General features: G+C 41.7%; 1 protein-coding gene across 1 annotated transcript; it reads left to right on the forward strand.

Moving 5' to 3' along the window:
• The first annotated feature begins 1307 nt into the window (after positions 1 to 1307).
• LOC117344740 (glutamine-rich protein 2-like) lies at positions 1308 to 5405 on the forward strand. Its single transcript, XM_033907568.1, has 2 exons — positions 1308 to 1357; positions 3518 to 5405. The coding sequence occupies exons 1-2, from the start codon at positions 1308 to 1310 to the stop codon at positions 5403 to 5405; spliced, it is 1938 nt and encodes a 645-aa protein (XP_033763459.1).
• Positions 5406 to 21724: the final 16319 nt, after the last annotated feature.

Genomic DNA, 21724 nt, shown 5'->3' on the forward strand with positions numbered 1-21724 from the left:
TTCATCAACTTGACAGTAGGAGCAAAGTGGACTGTTTACCAGATTCCTACGAAACAAATAATATTTTAGTGAACTGCACTCCATCCTCAATCTTGCATGGTGAATCTGACCCAATCTACTGCCGATAAGAAAATATGGTGGGACTTTAAGATTTTGTGCGTTTAGATGATATTTTAGTTTTGTTATTGAGGGACTGGTTTTTATTCCATCAGGAAGTGCATTCCAAAGACTAATTACAGATGGCAGAAAGGATTTCATGAAAAGGCTTGTGCGACCGGAAGGTGGACGGAACTTATTAGCTACATTTTTGTAATCTAGTGTTATGATCATGAATATTATTATTTCGATGAGGAAGTAATTCTTGAAGATACTGGGGAAGGAAACCATGAACTATTTTATGAAAGTGGATAATCTTGTGATGTTTGCGTCTTTGTTCTAGTGGAAGCCAGCCTGTTTCAAGATAAAGTTTTACCCTACTAGTAAGTCTAGTTCCACCAGTAACAATCCTTGCTGCTTCTAATTGAAGATCTTCTAATATGTCTGATTGGGCTTTGGAGAGGTTGTCCCAGATTATGTCTCCATATTCAAAAATTGGACGAATCATAGAAAAATACAGAGTTTGAAGTGATGCACGATCTAAAGTAAACTTAAATCTACGTAGCATATTTAATTTGGGTGAAATTTTAGATTTTAGAAAATTTATGTGAACCGTCCACCCACCATTTTCCGAAAGAAATAAACCAAGATGTTTATGTGAGGTAACAGCAGTAAGTAAGGTATTAGTCATAGTTAATGGAGGATGTAGTGGGTTATTTGTCTTTTTAGATATTAATAAGGTTTCAGTTTTTGCAGGATTAAATTTAACCAACCACTTAGATGACCATTCATGAATCTTATCTAAATCGTGATTTAAAATATCTGTAGTGTTTCTAACTGTATCGACAATGACGTATAAGGATGTATCGTCTGCAAATAACTTTATATTAGCTCTTATGTCTTCCACAATATCGTTAATGAATATTAAAAACAACAACGGGCCAAGAATTGAACCTTGGGGAACTCCGGCTTTTACATTTGACCAATTAGAGAATTTACCATTAATTACTACTCTTTGTTTTCGATGAAGAAGATAATTTTTGAACCAATTTAGTAGAGAACCCCTTATCCCAATACATGACAATTTACATAAAAGTCCCTTATGCCAAACACGATCGAATGCTTTACTAACATCAAAGAATACCATTCTTATTTCTTTACCATTATCTAAAGCAGAGTAAATATCATGAGTGATAGCAAGTAGTTGATTAATGGGTGAATCGCAACGCCTGAATCCAGATTGGAAAGGGGAGAGTAGAGAGTGAGTATGTAAGAAATTGTAAACATATTTATAAACACATCTTTCCATGAGTTTACCAATAATGGAAAGTAATGAAATAGGTCTATAATTAGTTAAGATGGATTTACATTCTTTTTTGTGCACAGGCGTGACATTAGCTGACTTCCATTCTGTAGGAAAGATACCAGATTCGAGAGATTTGTTAAATAAAGAACAAAGAGGTTTACATATAATATCAGCAGATTCCTTGAGTAATCTAGCATTTACAAGATCAGGACCAATGGCTTTAGAACAATCAAGATTCAGTATTGCATCCTTAACATCAGTAGCAGTTATGTTAATATTAGATAGATTATAGTTATGTCCATAGTCAATGTTAGGCAAAGCAGTGTTAGTATCATCAATATTAGATTGGGAACAGAAAAAATCGTTGAATAAACAAGCTTTTTCGAAATCGTCAGAGATGCAAGTGTCATTATGAAGAAGTGGGGGTATTGAAGAGTTTTTACGATTAGGAAATAATGAGTATACAGTTTTCCACCACTTCTTCACACTGAGATTTGAAGGTTTCCGAAGGTTTTCACAGAGGTTATTGACATATGCGACTTTAGCCTTTTTAATAGAATTGATACATTTATTACGAATTTGGCGGAAACTTGTCCAGTGAGCATCTGTTGGAGAACGTTTGGCTCTTTTGTGGGCACGTTTGCGTTTACGAATTAATCTTTTGATTTCATTTGACATCCAGGGTGGTTCATTAGATCGTACAGTGATAATTTTGTTAGGTATACATGTTTTAGCAATTGCAAGCAATATGTCTGTAAAATTTTTGACCGAATCATCAATATCATCAACGACGATCAGTGTATTCCAGTTTAAATCATTCAATTTCCCTCTAAATAAATCGTAATTTCCCTCATCGAAGAGCCAAATGTTACGCTTAAAACTTTGCTGGATCGGTTTAGTTATATTAAAAGAACAGAAAGTAGGACAATGGTATCTAACCGGTTGGTCAAGGAAGCTCTCTCCGACAATACATTTACTAATTATGCTACTATCACTAACACACACAATATCTAAAAGTGAGTTTGAGGATTCAGTAAAAAATGTTGAGGATTCTACTAATTGAGACAAGTTATAGAGAATAAGCATATCTCGCAAGTGAGAGGACTGCTTTTCGACCAACAAGTTAGCGTTGAAATCACCTGTAAATACAATGTTAGTTATACCCGTGTTAAAGGCTTGTTCAACAGAGTGAGATATGTGAGACCAGGTGATAATTGGAGAATTTGGAGGTCTATAAAAAGTACCATACAAAAACTTCTCTGTGCCAAGAACTATTTCCAACCATACACATTCTATGGTTGGTAATTCTAGATCTTGCCTTCGTTTTGCAGATATCGTATCTTTAACGTAGACCGATATACCACCACCAATACGGTCAGGCCTACAGTAACAGAATGGGTCAGAGTAACCAGGCAAGCTGAGTTCCGGAGAGGTATCAGTGACTTTTAGCCAAGTCTCAGTAAATGATAATATAGAGTATTTGTTAAGTTCGGTATAAAGTATATCGACTTTGTTATTAAGACTTTGAACATTGAGATGGACGAAAGAAAAGTTACGATCAAGATCAAGCTGATCACTTATATTTGAAAAAAGTGATGATGAAGATGAATTCAGAGACGAAGGACCAGGATTTACTTCAATATCGCCAGACAATATTAGTTGCCACTGGATAAGCGAAAAAAAGCGAGAAAACAGACAAGCAATGTCTACTAAAGAAACGATAATATTGTATGAGAACTTACCAAGACAAAAATTGCGGATGGAATTTATTTGAGATCTAACAAATGACAAACAAATTAATAGAATCAGTAGTAATAACCCAACGCAAAGAGACTTGAGGATACTCAAATAGATGACATAGTTTGAGGACTGAACACAGTTGTTAAAGCTACCAATTCGAGCACGATATAGCGTTAGACTAACTGGCATTATGTAATGCCAAATAAGGTAATGTAAGAATCAGAATTGTGTGCATGTTTGATGTTTGTCTATTTTCTATACTCATGGTTCATGTATCCTAGACCTGAAAAACATATGCCTCCCCCCAAATACGAGATGGTTGACACATAAAAAGTAATGGCAGTGTGTATAGTCTAAGTTGTGTTCACTCTCCAGTTGTCTTAGGCTTGATGAGTGTGGTACTGATTGTCGTGGGCTTGATGAGTGTGGTACTGATTGTCGTGGGCTTGATGAGTGTGGTACTGATTGTCGTGGGCTTGATGAGAGTGGTACTGATTGTCGTGGGCTTGATGAGTGTGGTACTGATTGTCGTGGGCTTGATGAGTGTGGTACTGATTGTCGTGGGCTTGATGAGTGTGGTACTGATTGTCGTGGGCTTGATGAGTGTGGTACTGATTGTCGTGGGCTTGATGAGTGTGGTACTGATTGTCGTGGGCTTGATGAGTGTGGTACTGATTGTCGTGGGCTTGATGAGTGTGGTACTGATTGTCGTGGGCTTGATGAGTGTGGTACTGATTGTCGTGGGCTTGATGAGAGTGGTACTGATTGTCGTGGGCTTGATGAGTGTGGTACTGATTGTCGTGGGCTTGATGAGAGTGGTACTGATTGTCGTGGGCTTGATGAGTGTGGTACTGATTGTCGTGGGCTTGATGAGAGTGGTACTGGTTGTCGTGGGCTTGATGAGTGTGGTACTGGTTGTCGTGGGCTTGATGAGTGTGGTACTGGTTGTCGTGGGCTTGATGAGAGTGGTACTGGTTGTCGTGGGCTTGATGAGTGTGGTACTGATTGTCGTGGGCTTGATGAGAGTGGTACTGATTGTCGTGGGCTTGATGAGTGTGGTACTGATTGTCGTGGGCTTGATGAGTGTGGTACTGATTGTCGTGGGCTTGATGAGTGTGGTACTGATTGTCGTGGGCTTGATGAGTGTGGTACTGATTGTCGTGGGCTTGATGAGTGTGGTACTGATTGTCGTGGGCTTGATGAGTGTGGTACTGATTGTCGTGGGCTTGATGAGAGTGGTACTGATTGTCGTGGGCTTGATGAGTGTGGTACTGATTGTCGTGGGCTTGATGAGTGTGGTACTGATTGTCGTGGGCTTGATGAGTGTGGTACTGATTGTCGTGGGCTTGATGAGTGTGGTACTGATTGTCGTGGGCTTGATGAGTGTGGTACTGATTGTCGTGGGCTTGATGAGTGTGGTACTGATTGTCGTGGGCTTGATGAGTGTGGTACTGATTGTCGTGGGCTTGATGAGTGTGGTACTGATTGTCGTGGGCTTGATGAGTGTGGTACTGATTGTCGTGGGCTTGATGAGTGTGGTACTGATTGTCGTGGGCTTGATGAGTGTGGTACTGATTGTCGTGGGCTTGATGAGTGTGGTACTGATTGTCGTGGGCTTGATGAGTGTGGTACTGATTGTCGTGGGCTTGATGAGTGTGGTACTGATTGTCGTGGGCTTGATGAGAGTGGTACTGATTGTCGTGGGCTTGATGAGTGTGGTACTGATTGTCGTGGGCTTGATGAGAGTGGTACTGATTGTCGTGGGCTTGATGAGTGTGGTACTGATTGTCGTGGGCTTGATGAGAGTGGTACTGATTGTCGTGGGCTTGATGAGTGTGGTACTGATTGTCGTGGGCTTGATGAGTGTGGTACTGATTGTCGTGGGCTTGATGAGAGTGGTACTGATTGTCGTGGGCTTGATGAGTGTGGTACTGATTGTCGTGGGCTTGATGAGAGTGGTACTGATTGTCGTGGGCTTGATGAGTGTGGTACTGATTGTCGTGGGCTTGATGAGTGTGGTACTGATTGTCGTGGGCTTGATGAGTGTGGTACTGATTGTCGTGGGCTTGATGAGTGTGGTACTGATTGTCGTGGGCTTGATGAGTGTGGTACTGATTGTCGTGGGCTTGATGAGTGTGGTACTGATTGTCGTGGGCTTGATGAGTGTGGTACTGATTGTCGTGGGCTTGATGAGAGTGGTACTGATTGTCGTGGGCTTGATGAGTGTGGTACTGATTGTGGTTTACGTGTTGCCTGTTACTGAGCGTTCAGGGATCGACAGATGACATATCAACATTATACTAAAATGAGGGGAATACAGCAACACAAGTCTGAAATGGTGGAATATGGACAGTACAAAACCTTTCTGTTGAGATAAGAAAATCAATCAATTAATCTTAAAGCTATGTTCGTCGTGTATATGTCAAGCCTGTATCTGTTTACCCCAGCTCAAGGGTCATCACCCTGCTTTCTCCATTTGAGTCCGATTTCCGATTTCTCGGACTATATCCAGGGCTCCACACATCAGCGGAGTTATTTGTTTTGTTTTCCTATTTGAATACGTACGCAGGTGGCTCCATTAAATAACTTAACTAATCCCCTGTGGTGATCGTTATCTGGGTTCTAATAGGACTCACACAGCTAAGTCAGTATCTACACTACGTCAGCTTATACTGATAGCATTAATAGTTTGACACACTGTCACGTACTTCAGATATCAACCGTCGCCTACTTTTCATCCCGACTATGAAATACTTCAGATGTCAGCAGTCGCCTACTGTTGATCCGGACTATGAAATACTTCAGATATCAACCGTCTCCTACTTTTGATCCGGACTATGAAATACTATCAGATGTCAACCGTTGCCTACTTTTGATCCGGACTATGAAATACTTCAGATATCAACCGTCTCCTACTTTTGATCCGGACTATGAAATACTATCAGATGTCAACAGTCGCCTACTGCTGATCCGGACTATGAAATACTATCAGATGTTAACAGTCGCCTACTGTTGATCCGGACTATGAAATACTATCAGATGTCAACCGTCTCCTACTTTTGATCCGGACTATGAAATACTATCAGATGTCAACCGTCTCCTACTTTTGATCCCGACTATGAAATACTTCAGATGTCAACAGTCGCCTACTGTTGATCCGGACTATGAAATACTTTAGATGTCAACAGTCGCCTACTGTTGATCCGGACTATGAAATACTTTAGATGTCAACAGTCGCCTACTGTTGATCCGGAATATGAAATACTATCAGATGTCAACAGTCGCCTACTGTTGATCCGGACTATGAAATACTTTAGATGTTAGCAGTCGTTTACTGTTGATCCGGACTATGAAATACTATCAGATGTCAACAGTCGCCTACTGTTGATCCAGACTATGAAATACTTTAGATGTCAACAGTCGCCTACTGTTGATCCGGACTATGAAATACTTCAAATATCAACCGTCTCCTACTTTTGATCCGGACTATGAAATACTATCAGATGTCAACCGTCTCCTACTTTTGATCCGGACTATGAAATACTATCAGATGTCAACAGTCGCCTACTGTTGATCCGGACTATGAAATACTTTAGATGTCAACAGTCGTTTACTGTTGATCCGGACTATGAAATACTATCAGATGTCAACAGTCGCCTACTGTTGATCCGGACTATGAAATACTTTAGATGTCAACAGTCGCCTACTGTTGATCCGGAATATGAAATACTATCAGATGTCAACAGTCGCCTACTGTTGATCCGGACTATGAAATACTTTAGATGTTAGCAGTCGTTTACTGTTGATCCGGACTATGAAATACTATCAGATGTCAACAGTCGCCTACTGTTGATCCAGACTATGAAATACTTTAGATGTCAACAGTCGCCTACTGTTGATCCGGACTATGAAATACTTCAAATATCAACCGTCTCCTACTTTTGATCCGGACTATGAAATACTATCAGATGTCAACCGTCTCCTACTTTTGATCCGGACTATGAAATACTATCAGATGTCAACAGTCGCCTACTGTTGATCCGGACTATGAAATACTTTAGATGTCAACAGTCGTTTACTGTTGATCCGGACTATGAAATACTATCAGATGTCAACAGTCGCCTACTGTTGATCCGGACTATGAAATACTTTAGATGTCAACAGTCGCCTACTATTGATCCGGACTATGAAATACTTTAGATGTCAACAGTCGCCTACTTTTGATCCGGACTATGAAATACTATCAGATGTCAACAGTCGCCTACTGTTGATCCGGACTATGAAATACTTCAGATGTCAACAGTTGCCTTCTGTTGATCCGGACTATGAAATACTTTAGATGTCAACAGTCGCCTACTATTGATCCGGACTATGAAATACTATCAGATGTCAACAGTCACCTACTGTTGATCCGGACTATGAAATACTATCAGATGTCAACAGTCGCCTACTATTGATCCGGACTATGAAATACTTTAGATGTCAACAGTCGCCTACTGTTGATCCGGACTATGAAATACTTCAGATGTCAGCAGTCGCCTATTTTTGATCCGGACTATCAAAGAAAAGGGCCAAAAGAAAGGGCAAACGAGCGAATACCTAGCATACGTCATATCTGCGGTTACAATTTGTCAATTAAAAAGATGCAACCATCAGATAAAATCGGAAAGGCTAGTTGGGCTCTGTCGTGAATTGTGTAGCAAACAACTATTAAACTACATATGTAGATTTTAATGGATGCCGGATGTTCTCTTTAAGTCGACTATCGGGGAAAATTCTGAAACATCAGTAAGATAAGTTACAGTACTATTGATGAGATGAACCCTCGACCTGTTACAGTACTATTGATGAGATGAACCCTCGACCTGTTACAGTACTATTGATGAGATGAACCCTCGACCTGTTACAGTACTATTGATGAGATGAACCCTCGACCTGTTACAGTACTATTGATGAGATGAACACTCGACCTGTTACAGTACTACTGATGAGATGAACCCTCGACCTGTTTCAGTACTACTGATGAGATGAACACTCGACCTGTTACAGTACTACTGATGAGATGAACCCTCGACCTGTTACAGTACTATTGATGAGATGAACCCTCGACCTGTTACAGTACTATTGATGAGATGAACCCTCGACCTGTTACAGTACTATTGATGAGATGAACCCTCGACCTGTTACAGTACTATTGATGAGATGAACCCTCGACCTGTTACAGTACTATTGATGAGATGAACCCTCGACCTGTTACAGTACTATTGATGAGATGAACCCTCGACCTGTTTCAGTACTACTGATGAGATGAACACTCGACCTGTTACAGTACTACTGATGAGATGAACCCTCGACCTGTTACAGTACTATTGATGAGATGAACACTCGACCTGTTACAGTACTATTGATGAGATGAACACTCGATCTGTTACATTACCATAAAAGAGTTGAACACTCGACCTGTTACAGTACTATTGATGAGATGAACCCTCGACCTGTTACAGTACTATTAATGAGATGAACCCTCGACCTGTTACAGTACTATTGATGAGATGAACACTCGACCTGTTACAGTACTATTAATGAGATGAACACTCGACCTGTTACAGTACTATTGATGAGATGAACACTCGACCTGTTACAGTACTACTGATGAGATGAACCCTCGACCTGTTACAGTATTATTGACGAGATGAACCCTCGACCTGTTACAGTACTATTAATGAGATGAACCCTCGACCTGTTACAGTACTATTGATGAGATGAACACTCGACCTGTTACAGTATTACTGATGAGATGAACCCTCGACCTGTTACAGTACTATTAATGAGATGAACCCTCGACCTGTTACAGTACTATTGATGAGATGAACCCTCGACCTGTTACAGTATTATTGATGAGATGAACCCTCGACCTGTTACAGTACTATTGATGAGATGAACCCTCGACCTATTACAGTACTATTGATCAGATGAACCCTCGACCTGTTACAGTATTATTAATGAGATGAACCCTCGACCTGTTTCAGTATTATTGATGAGATGAACCCTCGACCTGTTACAGTACTATTGATGAGATGAACACTCGACCTGCTACAGTACTATTGATGAGATGAACACTCGACCTGTTACAGTACTACTGATGAGATGAACACTCGACCTGTTACAGTACTATTGATGAGATGAACCCTCGACCTGCTACAGTACTATTGATGAGATGAACACTCGACCTGTTACAGTATTACTGATGAGATGAACCCTCGTCCTGTTACAGTACTACTAATGAGATGAACCCTCGACCTGTTACAGTACTATTAATGAGATGAACCCTCGACCTGTTACAGTACTATTGATGAGATGAACCCTCGACCTGCTGCAGTACTATTTGATGAGATGAACACTCGACCTGTTACAGTATTACTGATGAGATGAACACTCGGCCTGTTACATTACCATTAAAAAGTTGAACACTCGACCTGTTACAGTATTATTGATGAGATGAACCCTCGACCTGTTACAGTACTATTAATGAGATGAACCCTCGACCTGTTACAGTACTATTGATGAGATGAACACTCGACCTGTTACAGTACTATTGATGAGATGAACACTCGACCTGTTACAGTACTATTAATGAGATGAACCCTCGACCTGTTACAGTACTATTGATGAGATGAACCCTCGACCTGTTACAGTATTATTGATGAGATGAACCCTCGACCTATTACAGTACTATTGATAAGATGAACCCTCGACCTGTTACAGTATTATTAATGAGATGAACCCTCGACCTGTTGCAGTATTATTGATGAGATGAACCCTCGACCTGTTACAGTACTATTGATGAGATGAACACTCGACCTGTTACAGTACTATTGATGAGATGAACCCTCGACCTGTTACAGTACTATTGATAAGATGAACCCTCGACCTGTTACAGTACTATTGATAAGATGAACCCTCGACCTGTTACAGTATTATTAATGAGATGAACCCTCGACCTGTTTCAGTATTATTGATGAGATGAACCCTCGACCTGTTACAGTACTATTGATGAGATGAACACTCGACCTGTTACAGTACTATTGATGAGATGAACCCTCGACCTGTTACAGTACTATTGATAAGATGAACCCTCGACCTGTTACAGTACTACTGATGAGATGAACACTCGACCTGTTACAGTACTATTGATGAGATGAACACTCGACCTGTTACAGTACTATTGATAAGATGAACCCTCGACCTGTTACAGTACTATTGATGAGATGAACACTCGACCTGTTATAGTACTATTGATGAAATGAACCCTCGACCTATTACAGTACTATCGATGAGATGAACCCTCGACCTGTTTCAGTACTACTGATGAGATGAACACTCGATCTGTTTCAGTACTACTGATGAGATGAACCCTCGACCTATTACAGTACTATTGATGAGATGAACCCTCGACCTGTTACAGTACTACTGATGAGATGAACACTCGACCTGTTAAAGTATTACTGATGAGATGAATCCTCGCCCTGTTACAGTACTATTGATGAGATGAACACTCGACCTGTTACAGTACTACTGATGAGATGAACACTCGACCTGTTAAAGTATTACTGATGAGATGAATCCTCGCCCTGTTACAGTACTATTGATGAGATGAACACTCGACCTGTTACAGTAATATTGATGAGATGAACACTCGACCTGTTATAGTACTATTGATAAGATGAACCCTCGACCTGTTACAGTACTATTGATAAGATGAACCCTCGACCTGTTACAGTACTATTGATGAGATGAACACTCGACCTGTTACAGTACTACTGATAAGATGAACACTCGATCTGTTACATTACCATAAAAGAGTTGAACACTCGACCTGTTACAGTACTATTGATGAGATGAACACTCGACCTGTTACAGTACTATTGATGAGATGAACACTCGACCTGTTACAGTACTATTAATGAGATGAACCCTCGACCTGTTACAGTACTATTGATGAGATGAACCCTCGACCTGTTACAGTACTACTGATGAGATGAACCCTCGACCTGTTACAGTACTATTGATGAGATGAACACTCGACCTGTTACAGTACTATTGATGAGATGAACACTCGACCTGTTACAGTACTACTGATGAGATGAACCCTCGACCTGTTACAGTACTATTGATGAGATGAACCCTCGACCTGTTACAGTACTACTGATGAGATGAACCCTCGACCTGTTACAGTACTACTGATGAGATGAACACTCGATCTGTTACATTACCATAAAAAAGTTGAATACTCGACCTATTACAGTACTATTGATGAGATGAACCCTCGACCTGTTACAGTACTACTGATGAGATGAACACTCGACCTGTTACAGTACTATTGATGAGATGAACACTCGATCTGTTACAGTACTACTGATGAGATGAACCCTCGACCTATTATAGTACTATTAATGAGATGAACCCTCGACCTGTTACAGTACTATTGATGGGATGAACACTCGACCTGTTACAGTACTATTGATGAGATGAACCCTCGACCTATTATAGTACTATTAATGAGATGAACCCTCGACCTGTTACAGTACTATTGATGAGATGAACCCTCGACCTGCTGCAGTACTTTTGATGAGATGAACACTCGACCTGTTACAGTATTATTGATGAGATGAACCCTCGACCTGTTACAGTACTACTGATGAGATGAACCCTCGACCTGTTACAGTACTACTGATGAGATGAACACTCGACCTGTTACAGTACTACTGATGAGATGAACACTCGACCTGTTTCAGTACTACTGATGAGATGAACACTCGACCTGTTACAGTACTACTGATGAGATGAACCCTCGACCTGTTACAGTATTATTGACGAGATGAACCCTCGACCTGTTACAGTACTATTGATGAGATGAACACTCGACCTGTTACAGTATTACTGATGAGATGAACCCTCGACCTGTTACAGTACTATTAATGAGATGAACCCTCGACCTGTTACAGTACTATTGATGAGATGAACCCTCGACCTGTTACAGTATTATTGATGAGATGAACCCTCGACCTGTTACAGTACTATTGATGAGATGAACCCTCGACCTATTACAGTACTATTGATAAGATGAACCCTCGACCTGTTACAGTATTATTAATGAGATGAACCCTCGACCTGTTTCAGTATTATTGATGAGATGAACCCTCGACCTGTTACAGTACTATTGATGAGATGAACACTCGACCTGTTACAGTACTATTGATGAGATGAACCCTCGACCTGTTACAGTACTATCGATGAGATGAACCCTCGACCTGTTATAGTACTATTGATGAGATGAACCCTCGACCTGTTATAGTACTATTGATGAGATGAACCCTCGACCTGTTATAGTACTATTGATGAGATGATCACTCAACCTGTTACAGTACTATTGATGAGATGAACACTCGACCTGTTACAGTACTATTGATGAAATGAACCCTCGACCTATTACAGTACTATCGATGAGATGAACCCTCGACCTGTTACAGTACTACTGATGAGATGAACACTCGATCTGTTACAGTATTATTGACGAGATGAACCCTCGACCTGTTACAGTACTATTAATGAGATGAACCCTCGACCTGTTACAGTACTATTGATGAAATGAACCCTCGACCTGTTACAGTACTATTGATGAGATGAACACTCGACCTGTTACAGTACTATTGATGAAATGAACCCTCGACCTGTTACAGTACTATTGATGAAATGAACCCTCGACCTGTTACAGTACTATTGATGAGATGAACACTCGACCTGTTACAGTACTACTGATGAGATGAACACTCGACCTGTTAAAGTATTACCGATGAGATGAACCCTCGACCTGTTGCAGTACTATTGATGAGATGAACACTCGACCTGTTACAGTACTATTGATGAGATGAACCCTCGACCTGTTACAGTATTACTGATGAGATGAACCCTCGACCTATTACAGTACTATCGATGAGATGAACCCTCGACCTGTTTCAGTACTATTGATGAGATGAACACTCGACCGATGGGAAATGTCCCAACCATTGATCCATTGATTAATACAAACAATTGTTGTGCTTAATATCATAATTGATAGTTAGCTGGGTGTGCATATAAAAGTTGTTAATATCATTCTAAAGACATTATGCCACATCACCTCCGCAATGGAACAGATTTTAGAGAACATTAATGATGTAGCGGAAATAGAGATAAAGTGGAGAGTAGCTCTAATGTCGTATTTCCACGTGAATTATTTAGCTGGGGAGGTGTGTACGTCCTTTGGCGGCGGCCGACCTGACATAATTGAAGCTGATTAACTCCTTAAAGATTAATGCAACAGGACCAAGTACCTAATCGCTCTTCAAAAGCTCGTGTCATTTTGAACACGCAAACATATTTTTTAATCTTAAATTGCAGGTTTTCCTTATTGATAGCTAAAGAACATTGCTCATCAGGCAATCTTCTGGACGATAATCTGATTAAAAACAAAATGGCGATTATAATAGATGTTCATGTTTCCTTTCAATGCAAACAGTATTTAAAAACCCATTTTTGTATCGGGATTTCTATTCTTGTATTAAAATAGTGAACTCTGTATTAGTTTTGGAGGATAAAAACGCTAAAAAGCTAAATCTTTAATGTCCGTTAAACATTTTATGTTCGTTACACCGTTACAGATAAAGGTACTGATGTACTCATCAGCTGATTGTCCTGAGATACCAGACATGTCACGGCGGTCTTTATATAGCTGAGCGTTTAATTCGGTATTTCTATACGGCTATTACCAGATAAAATCGCTGGTATTACCAAGCAATCAAGTCAGCATACGTCATGGGAAGTATTCATTACGGTTGCACACATGACAAATTTTGCTCCGATTCAAATGCGTCAAAATGAGTTTCGTGAATTTGAAAGAAAGCCAGTTATAATCAATGATAGAAAAACTATGTTGTGGAAGTCGTCAACGCAGCTAAAGAAGATGTGTCCAGGTGCAATTGTCTTTTAGATTCCCAGAGAGAGGGACATATGTTGAGAGGAAGAAATAATTTTTATGTGGATATAAGGAGGGTGCATGTGGAGAGGAGGGGCATGTGTAGAGAAGGATTGGGCAAGTGAAGAGAAAACGGGAGCCTGAAGTTGGTTCCGAGTTCCGAGTTCCGTTTAAGATAAACGGAACTCGGAACCAGTTCCAAGTTCCGTTTAAGAAAAACTGAAATATTATGTATGAGCTTTATTGGTTATGGTCCCAGTTCCGAGTTCCGTTTAAGAAAAACTGAAATACTATGTATTAGCTTTATTGGTTTTGGTCCCAGCTCCGAGTTCCGTTTTCCTTAAACGGAACTCGGAACTCGGAACCAACTTCAGGCTCCCAGAGAAAACGGGGACATGTGGAGAGAAGGGTGGTACACGTACGTGAAGGGAAGGAGAAGGCATGTGGAGAGGAGGGGGCGTGTAGAGAGGAGGAGGCATGTAGAGAGAAAGAGAAGACATGTAGAGAGAAAGAGAAGACATGTAGAGAGAAAGAGGAGACATGTAGAGAGAAAGAGAAGGAGACAATATCCTCGAGAAGTTAGAAAATCATGATTATGACATGATCACGTACTAGAAGTGAATGGAAATTTGACCTTCTGATTAAGGAAAATCTCTGTCTAATTTCGTGTGTAATAGATTACACATTTTTGGGGCTCGTGCAGTTTTCTATGGGGTTGACATACATAAAACACACGTGATATGCAATTCTGGGTACTGTGATAACGGCTTATTACCCCAATAGATGAATTTCTGATACAGTGTTGAAGCGATCAACGTGCTTCTGTACGAGGTTTCGAACAGAGCCTGAAGGCTTTGACAGTATAACGATTATGAGGGGAAACTCCAGATTTTACCGTTCATTACCATCTAATCTCAGTTTTATCATATCGAAGATTTGTCGGTTTTGTTCACCAAGGCTACTCGGTTGTATTACAGTAACTTCCCAATTTGCATCAGAGGCCGCATGAACGCATATCGGATGTTGATCAGGGATTAGATTTTCTAGATTATGCTATCACTATAGGGAAGTTATCATATGCAATGTTTTTAGTCAAAGAAAGCAGATTGCGGTTACCGTGACTACAGACAGTATCAGGCAGCTACTGACATCAACAGATACTCCGTAGTATGTACGGCTACATACAGTATCAACTACTGACATCAACAGATCCTCCGTAGTATGTACGGCTAAATATAGTATCAGACAACTACTGACATCAACAGATCTCCCGTAGTATGTACGGCTACATACAGTATCGGCTACTGACATCAACAGATCCCCCGTAGTATGTACGGCTACATACAGTATCAGACAGCTACTGACATCAACAGATCCTCCGTAGTATGTACGGCTACATACGGTATCAGCTACTGACATCAACAGATCCTCCGTAGTATGTACGGCTACATACAGTATCAGACAACTACTGACATCAACAGATCCCCCGTAGTATGTACGGCTACATACAGTATCAGCTACTGACATCAACAGATCCCCCGTAGTATGTACGGCTACATACAGTATCAGCTACTGACATCAACAGATCCCCCGTAGTATGTGCGGCTACATACAGTATCAGCTACTGACATCAATAGATCCCCCGTAGTATGTACGGCTACATACAGTATCAGACAACTACTGACATCAACAGATCCCCCGTAGTATGTGCGGCTACATACAGTATCAGCTACTGACATCAACAGATCCCCCGTAGTATGTGCGGCTACATACAGTATCAGCTACTGACATCAATAGATCCCCCGTAGTATGTACGGCTACATACAGTATCAGACAACTACTGACATCAACAGATCCCCCGTAGTATGTACGGCTACATATAGTATCAGACACTGACATCAACAGATCCCCCGTAGTATGTACGGCTACATACAGTATCAGACAACTACTGACATCAACAGATCCCCCGTAGTATGTACGGCTACATACAGTATCAGCTACTGACATCAACAGATCCCCCGTAGTATGTACGGCTACATACAGTATCAGACACTGACATCAACAGATCCTCCGTAGTATGTACGGCTACATACAGTATCAGCTACTGACATCAACAGATCCCCCGTAGTATGTACGGCTACATACAGTATCAGCTACTGACATCAACAGATCCTCCGTAGTATGTACGGCTACATACAGTATCAGACTACTGACATCAACAGATCCCCCGTAGTATGTACGGCTACATACAGTATCAGCTACTGACATCAACAGATCCTCCGTAGTATGTACGGCTACATACAGTATCAGACACTGACATCAACAGATCCCCCGTAGTATGTACGGCTACATACAGTATCAGCTACTGACATCAACAGATCCTCCGTAGTATGTACGGCTACATACAGTATCAGCTACTGACATCAACAGATCCCCCGTAGTATGTACGGCTACATACAGTATCAGCTACTGACATCAACAGATCCCCCGTAGTATGTACGGCTACATACAGTATCAGACAGCTACTGACATCAACAGATCCCCCGTAGTATGTACGGCTACATACAGTATCAGCTACTGACATCAACAGATCCCCCGTAGTATGTACGGCTACATACAGTATCAGCTACTGACATCAACAGATCCCCCGTAGTATGTACGGCTACATACAGTATCAGCTACTGACATCAACAGATCCCCCGTAGTATGTACGGCTACATACAGTATCAGACTACTGACATCAACAGATCCCCCGTAGTATGTACGGCTACATACAGTATCAGCTACTGACATCAACAGATCCCCCGTAGTATGTACGGCTACATACAGTATCAGCTACTGACATCAACAGATCCCCCGTAGTATGTACGGCTACATACAGTATCAGACTACTGACATCAACAGATCCCCCGTAGTATGTACGGCTACATACAGTATCAGCTACTGACATCAACAGATCCCCCGTAGTATGTACGGCTACATACAGTATCAGCTACTGACATCAACAGATCCCCCGTAGTATGTACGGCTACATACAGTATCAGCTACTGACATCAACAGATCCCCCGTAGTATGTACGGCTACATACAGTATCAGCTACTGACATGAACAGATCACCGTAGTATGTACGGCTACATACAGTATCAGACAACTACTGACATCAACAGATCCCCCGTAGTATGTACGGCTACATACAGTATCAGACAGCTACTGACATCAACAGATCCCCCGTAGTATGTACGGCTACATACAGTATCAGACAACTACTGACATCAACAGATCCCCCGTAGTATGTACGGCTACATACAGTATCAGCTACTGACATCAACAGATCCCCCGTAGTATGTACGGCTACATACAGTATCAGCTACTGACATCAACAGATCCCCCGTAGTATGTACGGCTACATACAGTATCAGCTACTGACATCAACAGATCCCCCGTAGTATGTACGGCTACATACAGTATCAGACAACTACTGACATCAACAGATCCCCCGTAGTATGTACGGCTACATACAGTATCAGCTACTGACATCAACAGATCCCCCGTAGTATGTACGGCTACATACAGTATCAGACAACTACTTACATCAACAGATCCCCTGTAGTATGTACGGCTACATACAGTATCAGCTACTGACATCAACAGATCCCCCGTAGTATGTACGGCTACATACAGTATCAGACAACTACTGACATCAACAGATCCTCCGTAGTATGTACGGCTACATACAGTATCAGCTACTGACATCAACAGATCCCCCGTAGTATGTACGGCTACATACAGTATCAGTTACTGACATCAACAGATCCCCCGTAGTATGTACGGCTACATACAGTATCAGCTACTGACATCAACAGATCCCCCGTAGTATGTACGGCTACATACAGTATCAGCTTACTGACATCAACAGATCCCCCGTAGTATGTACGGCTACATACAGTATCAGCTACTGACATCAACAGATCCCCCGTAGTATGTACGGCTACATACAGTATCAGACAACTACTGACATCAACAGATCCCCCGTAGTATGTACGGCTACATACAGTATCAGCTACTGACATCAACATATCCCCCGTAGTATGTACGGCTACATACAGTATCAGCTACTGACATCAACAGATCCCCCGTAGTATGTACGGCTACATACAGTATCAGCTACTGACATCAACAGATCCCCCGTAGTATGTACGGCTACATACAGTATCAGACTACTGACATCAACAGATCCCCCGTAGTATGTACGGCTACATACAGTATCAGCTACTGACATCAACAGATCCCCCGTAGTATGTACGGCTACATACAGTATCAGCTACTGACATCAACAGATCCCCCGTAGTATGTACGGCTACATACAGTATCAGCTACTGACATCAACAGATCCCCCGTAGTATGTACGGCTACATACAGTATCAGACAGCTACTGACATCAACAGATCCCCCGTAGTATGTACGGCTACATACAGTATCAGACAGCTACTGACATCAACAGATCCCCCGTAGTATGTACGGCTACATACAGTATCAGACAGCTACTGACATCAACAGATCCCCCGTAGTATGTACGGCTACATACAGTATCAGACAGCTACTGACATCAACAGATCCCCCGTAATATGTACGGCTACATACAGTATCAGCTACTGACATCTACAGATCCCCCGTAATATGTACGGCTACATACAGTATCAGCTACTGACATCAACAGATCCCCCGTAGTATGTACGGCTACATACAGTATCAGCTACTGACATCAACAGATCCCCCGTAGTATGTACGGCTACATACAGTATCAGCTACTGACATCAACAGATCTCCCGTAGTATGTATGGCTACATACAGTATCAGCTACTGACATCAACAGATATCCCGTAGTATGTACGGCTACATACAGTATCAGACAGCTACTGACATCAACAGATCCCCCGTAGTATGTACGGCTACATACAGTATCAGACAGCTACTGACATCAACATATCCCCCGTAATATGTACGGCTACATACAGTATCAGACAGCGACTGACATCAACAGATCCCCCGTAATATGTACGGCTACATACAGTATCAGACAACTACTAACATCAACAGATCCCCCGTAGTATGTACGGCTACATACAGTATCAGCTACTGACATCTACAGATCCCCCGTAGTATGTACGGCTACATACAGTATCAGACAGCTACTGACATCAACAGATCCCCCGTAATATGTACGGCTACATACAGTATCAGACAACTACTTACATCAACAGATCCTCCGTAGTATGTACGGCTACATACAGTATCAACTACTGACATCAACAGATCCCCCGTAGTATGTACGGCTACATACAGTATCAGCTACTGACATCAACAGATCCCCCGTAGTATGTACGGCTACATACAGTATCAGACAACTACTTACATCAACAGATATTTTGTAGTATGTACGGCTACATACAGTATCAGCTACTGACATCAACAGATCCCCCGTAGTATGTACGGCTACATACAGTATCAGACACTGACATCAACAGATCCCCCGTAGTATGTACGGCTACATACAGTATCAGACAGCTACTGACATCAACAGATACTCCGTAGTATGTACGGCTACATATAGTATCAGCTACTGACATCAACAGATCCCCCGTAGTATGTACGGCTACATACAGTATCAGACACTGACATCAACAGATCCCCCGTAGTATGTACGGTTACATACAGTATCAGCTACTGACATCAACAGATTCCCCGTAGTATGTACGGCTACATACAGTATCAGACACTGACATCAACAGATCCCCCGTAGTATATACGGCTACATACAGTATCAGACAGCTACTGACATCAACAGATCCCCCGTAGTATGTACGGCTACATACAGTATCAGACACTGACATCAACAGATCCCCCGTAGTATGTACGGCTACATACAGTATCAGCTACTGACATCAACATATCCCCCGTAGTATATACGGCTACATACAGTATCAGCTACTGACATCAACAGATCCCCCGTAGTATGTACGGCTACATACAGTATCAGCTACTGACATCAACAGATCCCCCGTAGTATGTACGGCTACATACAGTATCAACTACTGACATCAACAGATCCCCCGTAGTATGTACGGCTACATACAGTATCAGCTACTGACATCAACAGATCCCCCGTAGTATGTACGGCTACATACAGTATCAGACAACTACTTACATCAACAGATATTCTGTAGTATGTACGGCTACATACAGTATCAGCTACTGACATCAACAGATCCCCCGTAGTATGTACGGCTACATACAGTATCAGACAACTACTTACATCAACAGATATTCTGTAGTATGTACGGCTACATACAGTATCAGTTACTGACATCAACAGATCCCCCGTAGTATGTACGGCTACATACAGTATCAGTTACTGACATCAACAGATCCCCCGTAGTATGTACGGCTACATACAGTATCAGCTACTGACATCAACAGATCCCCCGTAGTATGTACGGCTACATACAGTATCAGTTACTGACATCAACAGATCCCCCGTAGTATGTACGGCTACATACAGTATCAGACACTGACATCAACAGATCCCCCGTAGTATGTACGGCTACATACAGTATCAGACACTGACATCAACAGATCCCCCGTAGTATGTACGGCTACATACAGTATCAGCTACTGACATCAACATATCCCCCGTAGTATATACGGCTACATACAGTATCAGCTACTGACATCAACAGATCCCCCGTAGTATGTACGGCTACATACAGTATCAGCTACTGACATCAACAGATCCCCCGTAGTATGTACGGCTACATACAGTATCAGACACTGACATCAACAGATCCCCCGTAGTATGTACGGCTACATACAGTATCAGCTACTGACATCAATAGATCCCCCGTAGTATATACGGCTACATACAGTATCAGCTACTGACATCAACAGATCCCCCGTAGTATATACGGCTACATACAGTATCAGCTACTGACATCAACAGATCCCACGTAGTATGTACGGCTACATACAGTATCAGACAGCTACTGACATCAACAGATCCCCCGTAATATGTACGGCTACATACAGTATCAGACAGCGACTGACATCAACAAATCCCCCGTAATATGTACGGCTACATACAGTATCAGACAGCTACTGACATCAACAGATCCCCCGTAGTATGTACGGCTACATACAGTATCAGACAGCTACTGACATCAACAGATCCCCCGTAATATGTACGGCTACATACAGTATCAGCTACTGACATCTACAGATCCCCCGTAATATGTACGGCTACATACAGTATCAGCTACTGACATCAACAGATCCCCCGTAGTATGTACGGCTACATACAGTATCAGCTACTGACATCAACAGATCCCCCGTAGTATGTACGGCTACATACAGTATCAGCTACTGACATCAACAGATCTCCCGTAGTATGTATGGCTACATACAGTATCAGCTACTGACATCAACAGATATCCCGTAGTATGTACGGCTACATACAGTATCAGACAGCTACTGACATCAACAGATCCCCCGTAGTATGTACGGCTACATACAGT

This window comes from Pecten maximus, chromosome 16 (assembly GCF_902652985.1).
Source record: "Pecten maximus chromosome 16, xPecMax1.1, whole genome shotgun sequence".
NCBI lineage: Eukaryota > Metazoa > Mollusca > Bivalvia > Pectinida > Pectinidae > Pecten > Pecten maximus.

Coding starts and splice junctions, on each gene's coding strand:
- LOC117344740 (XM_033907568.1), top strand. CDS start 1,308: ATGGGTGAATCGCAACGCCTGAATCCAGATTGGAAAGGGGAGAGTAGA. Junction 1,358..3,517: donor TGGAAAGGGGAGAGTAGAGA/GTGAGTATGTAA, acceptor TTCACTCTCCAG/TTGTCTTAGGCTTGATGAGT.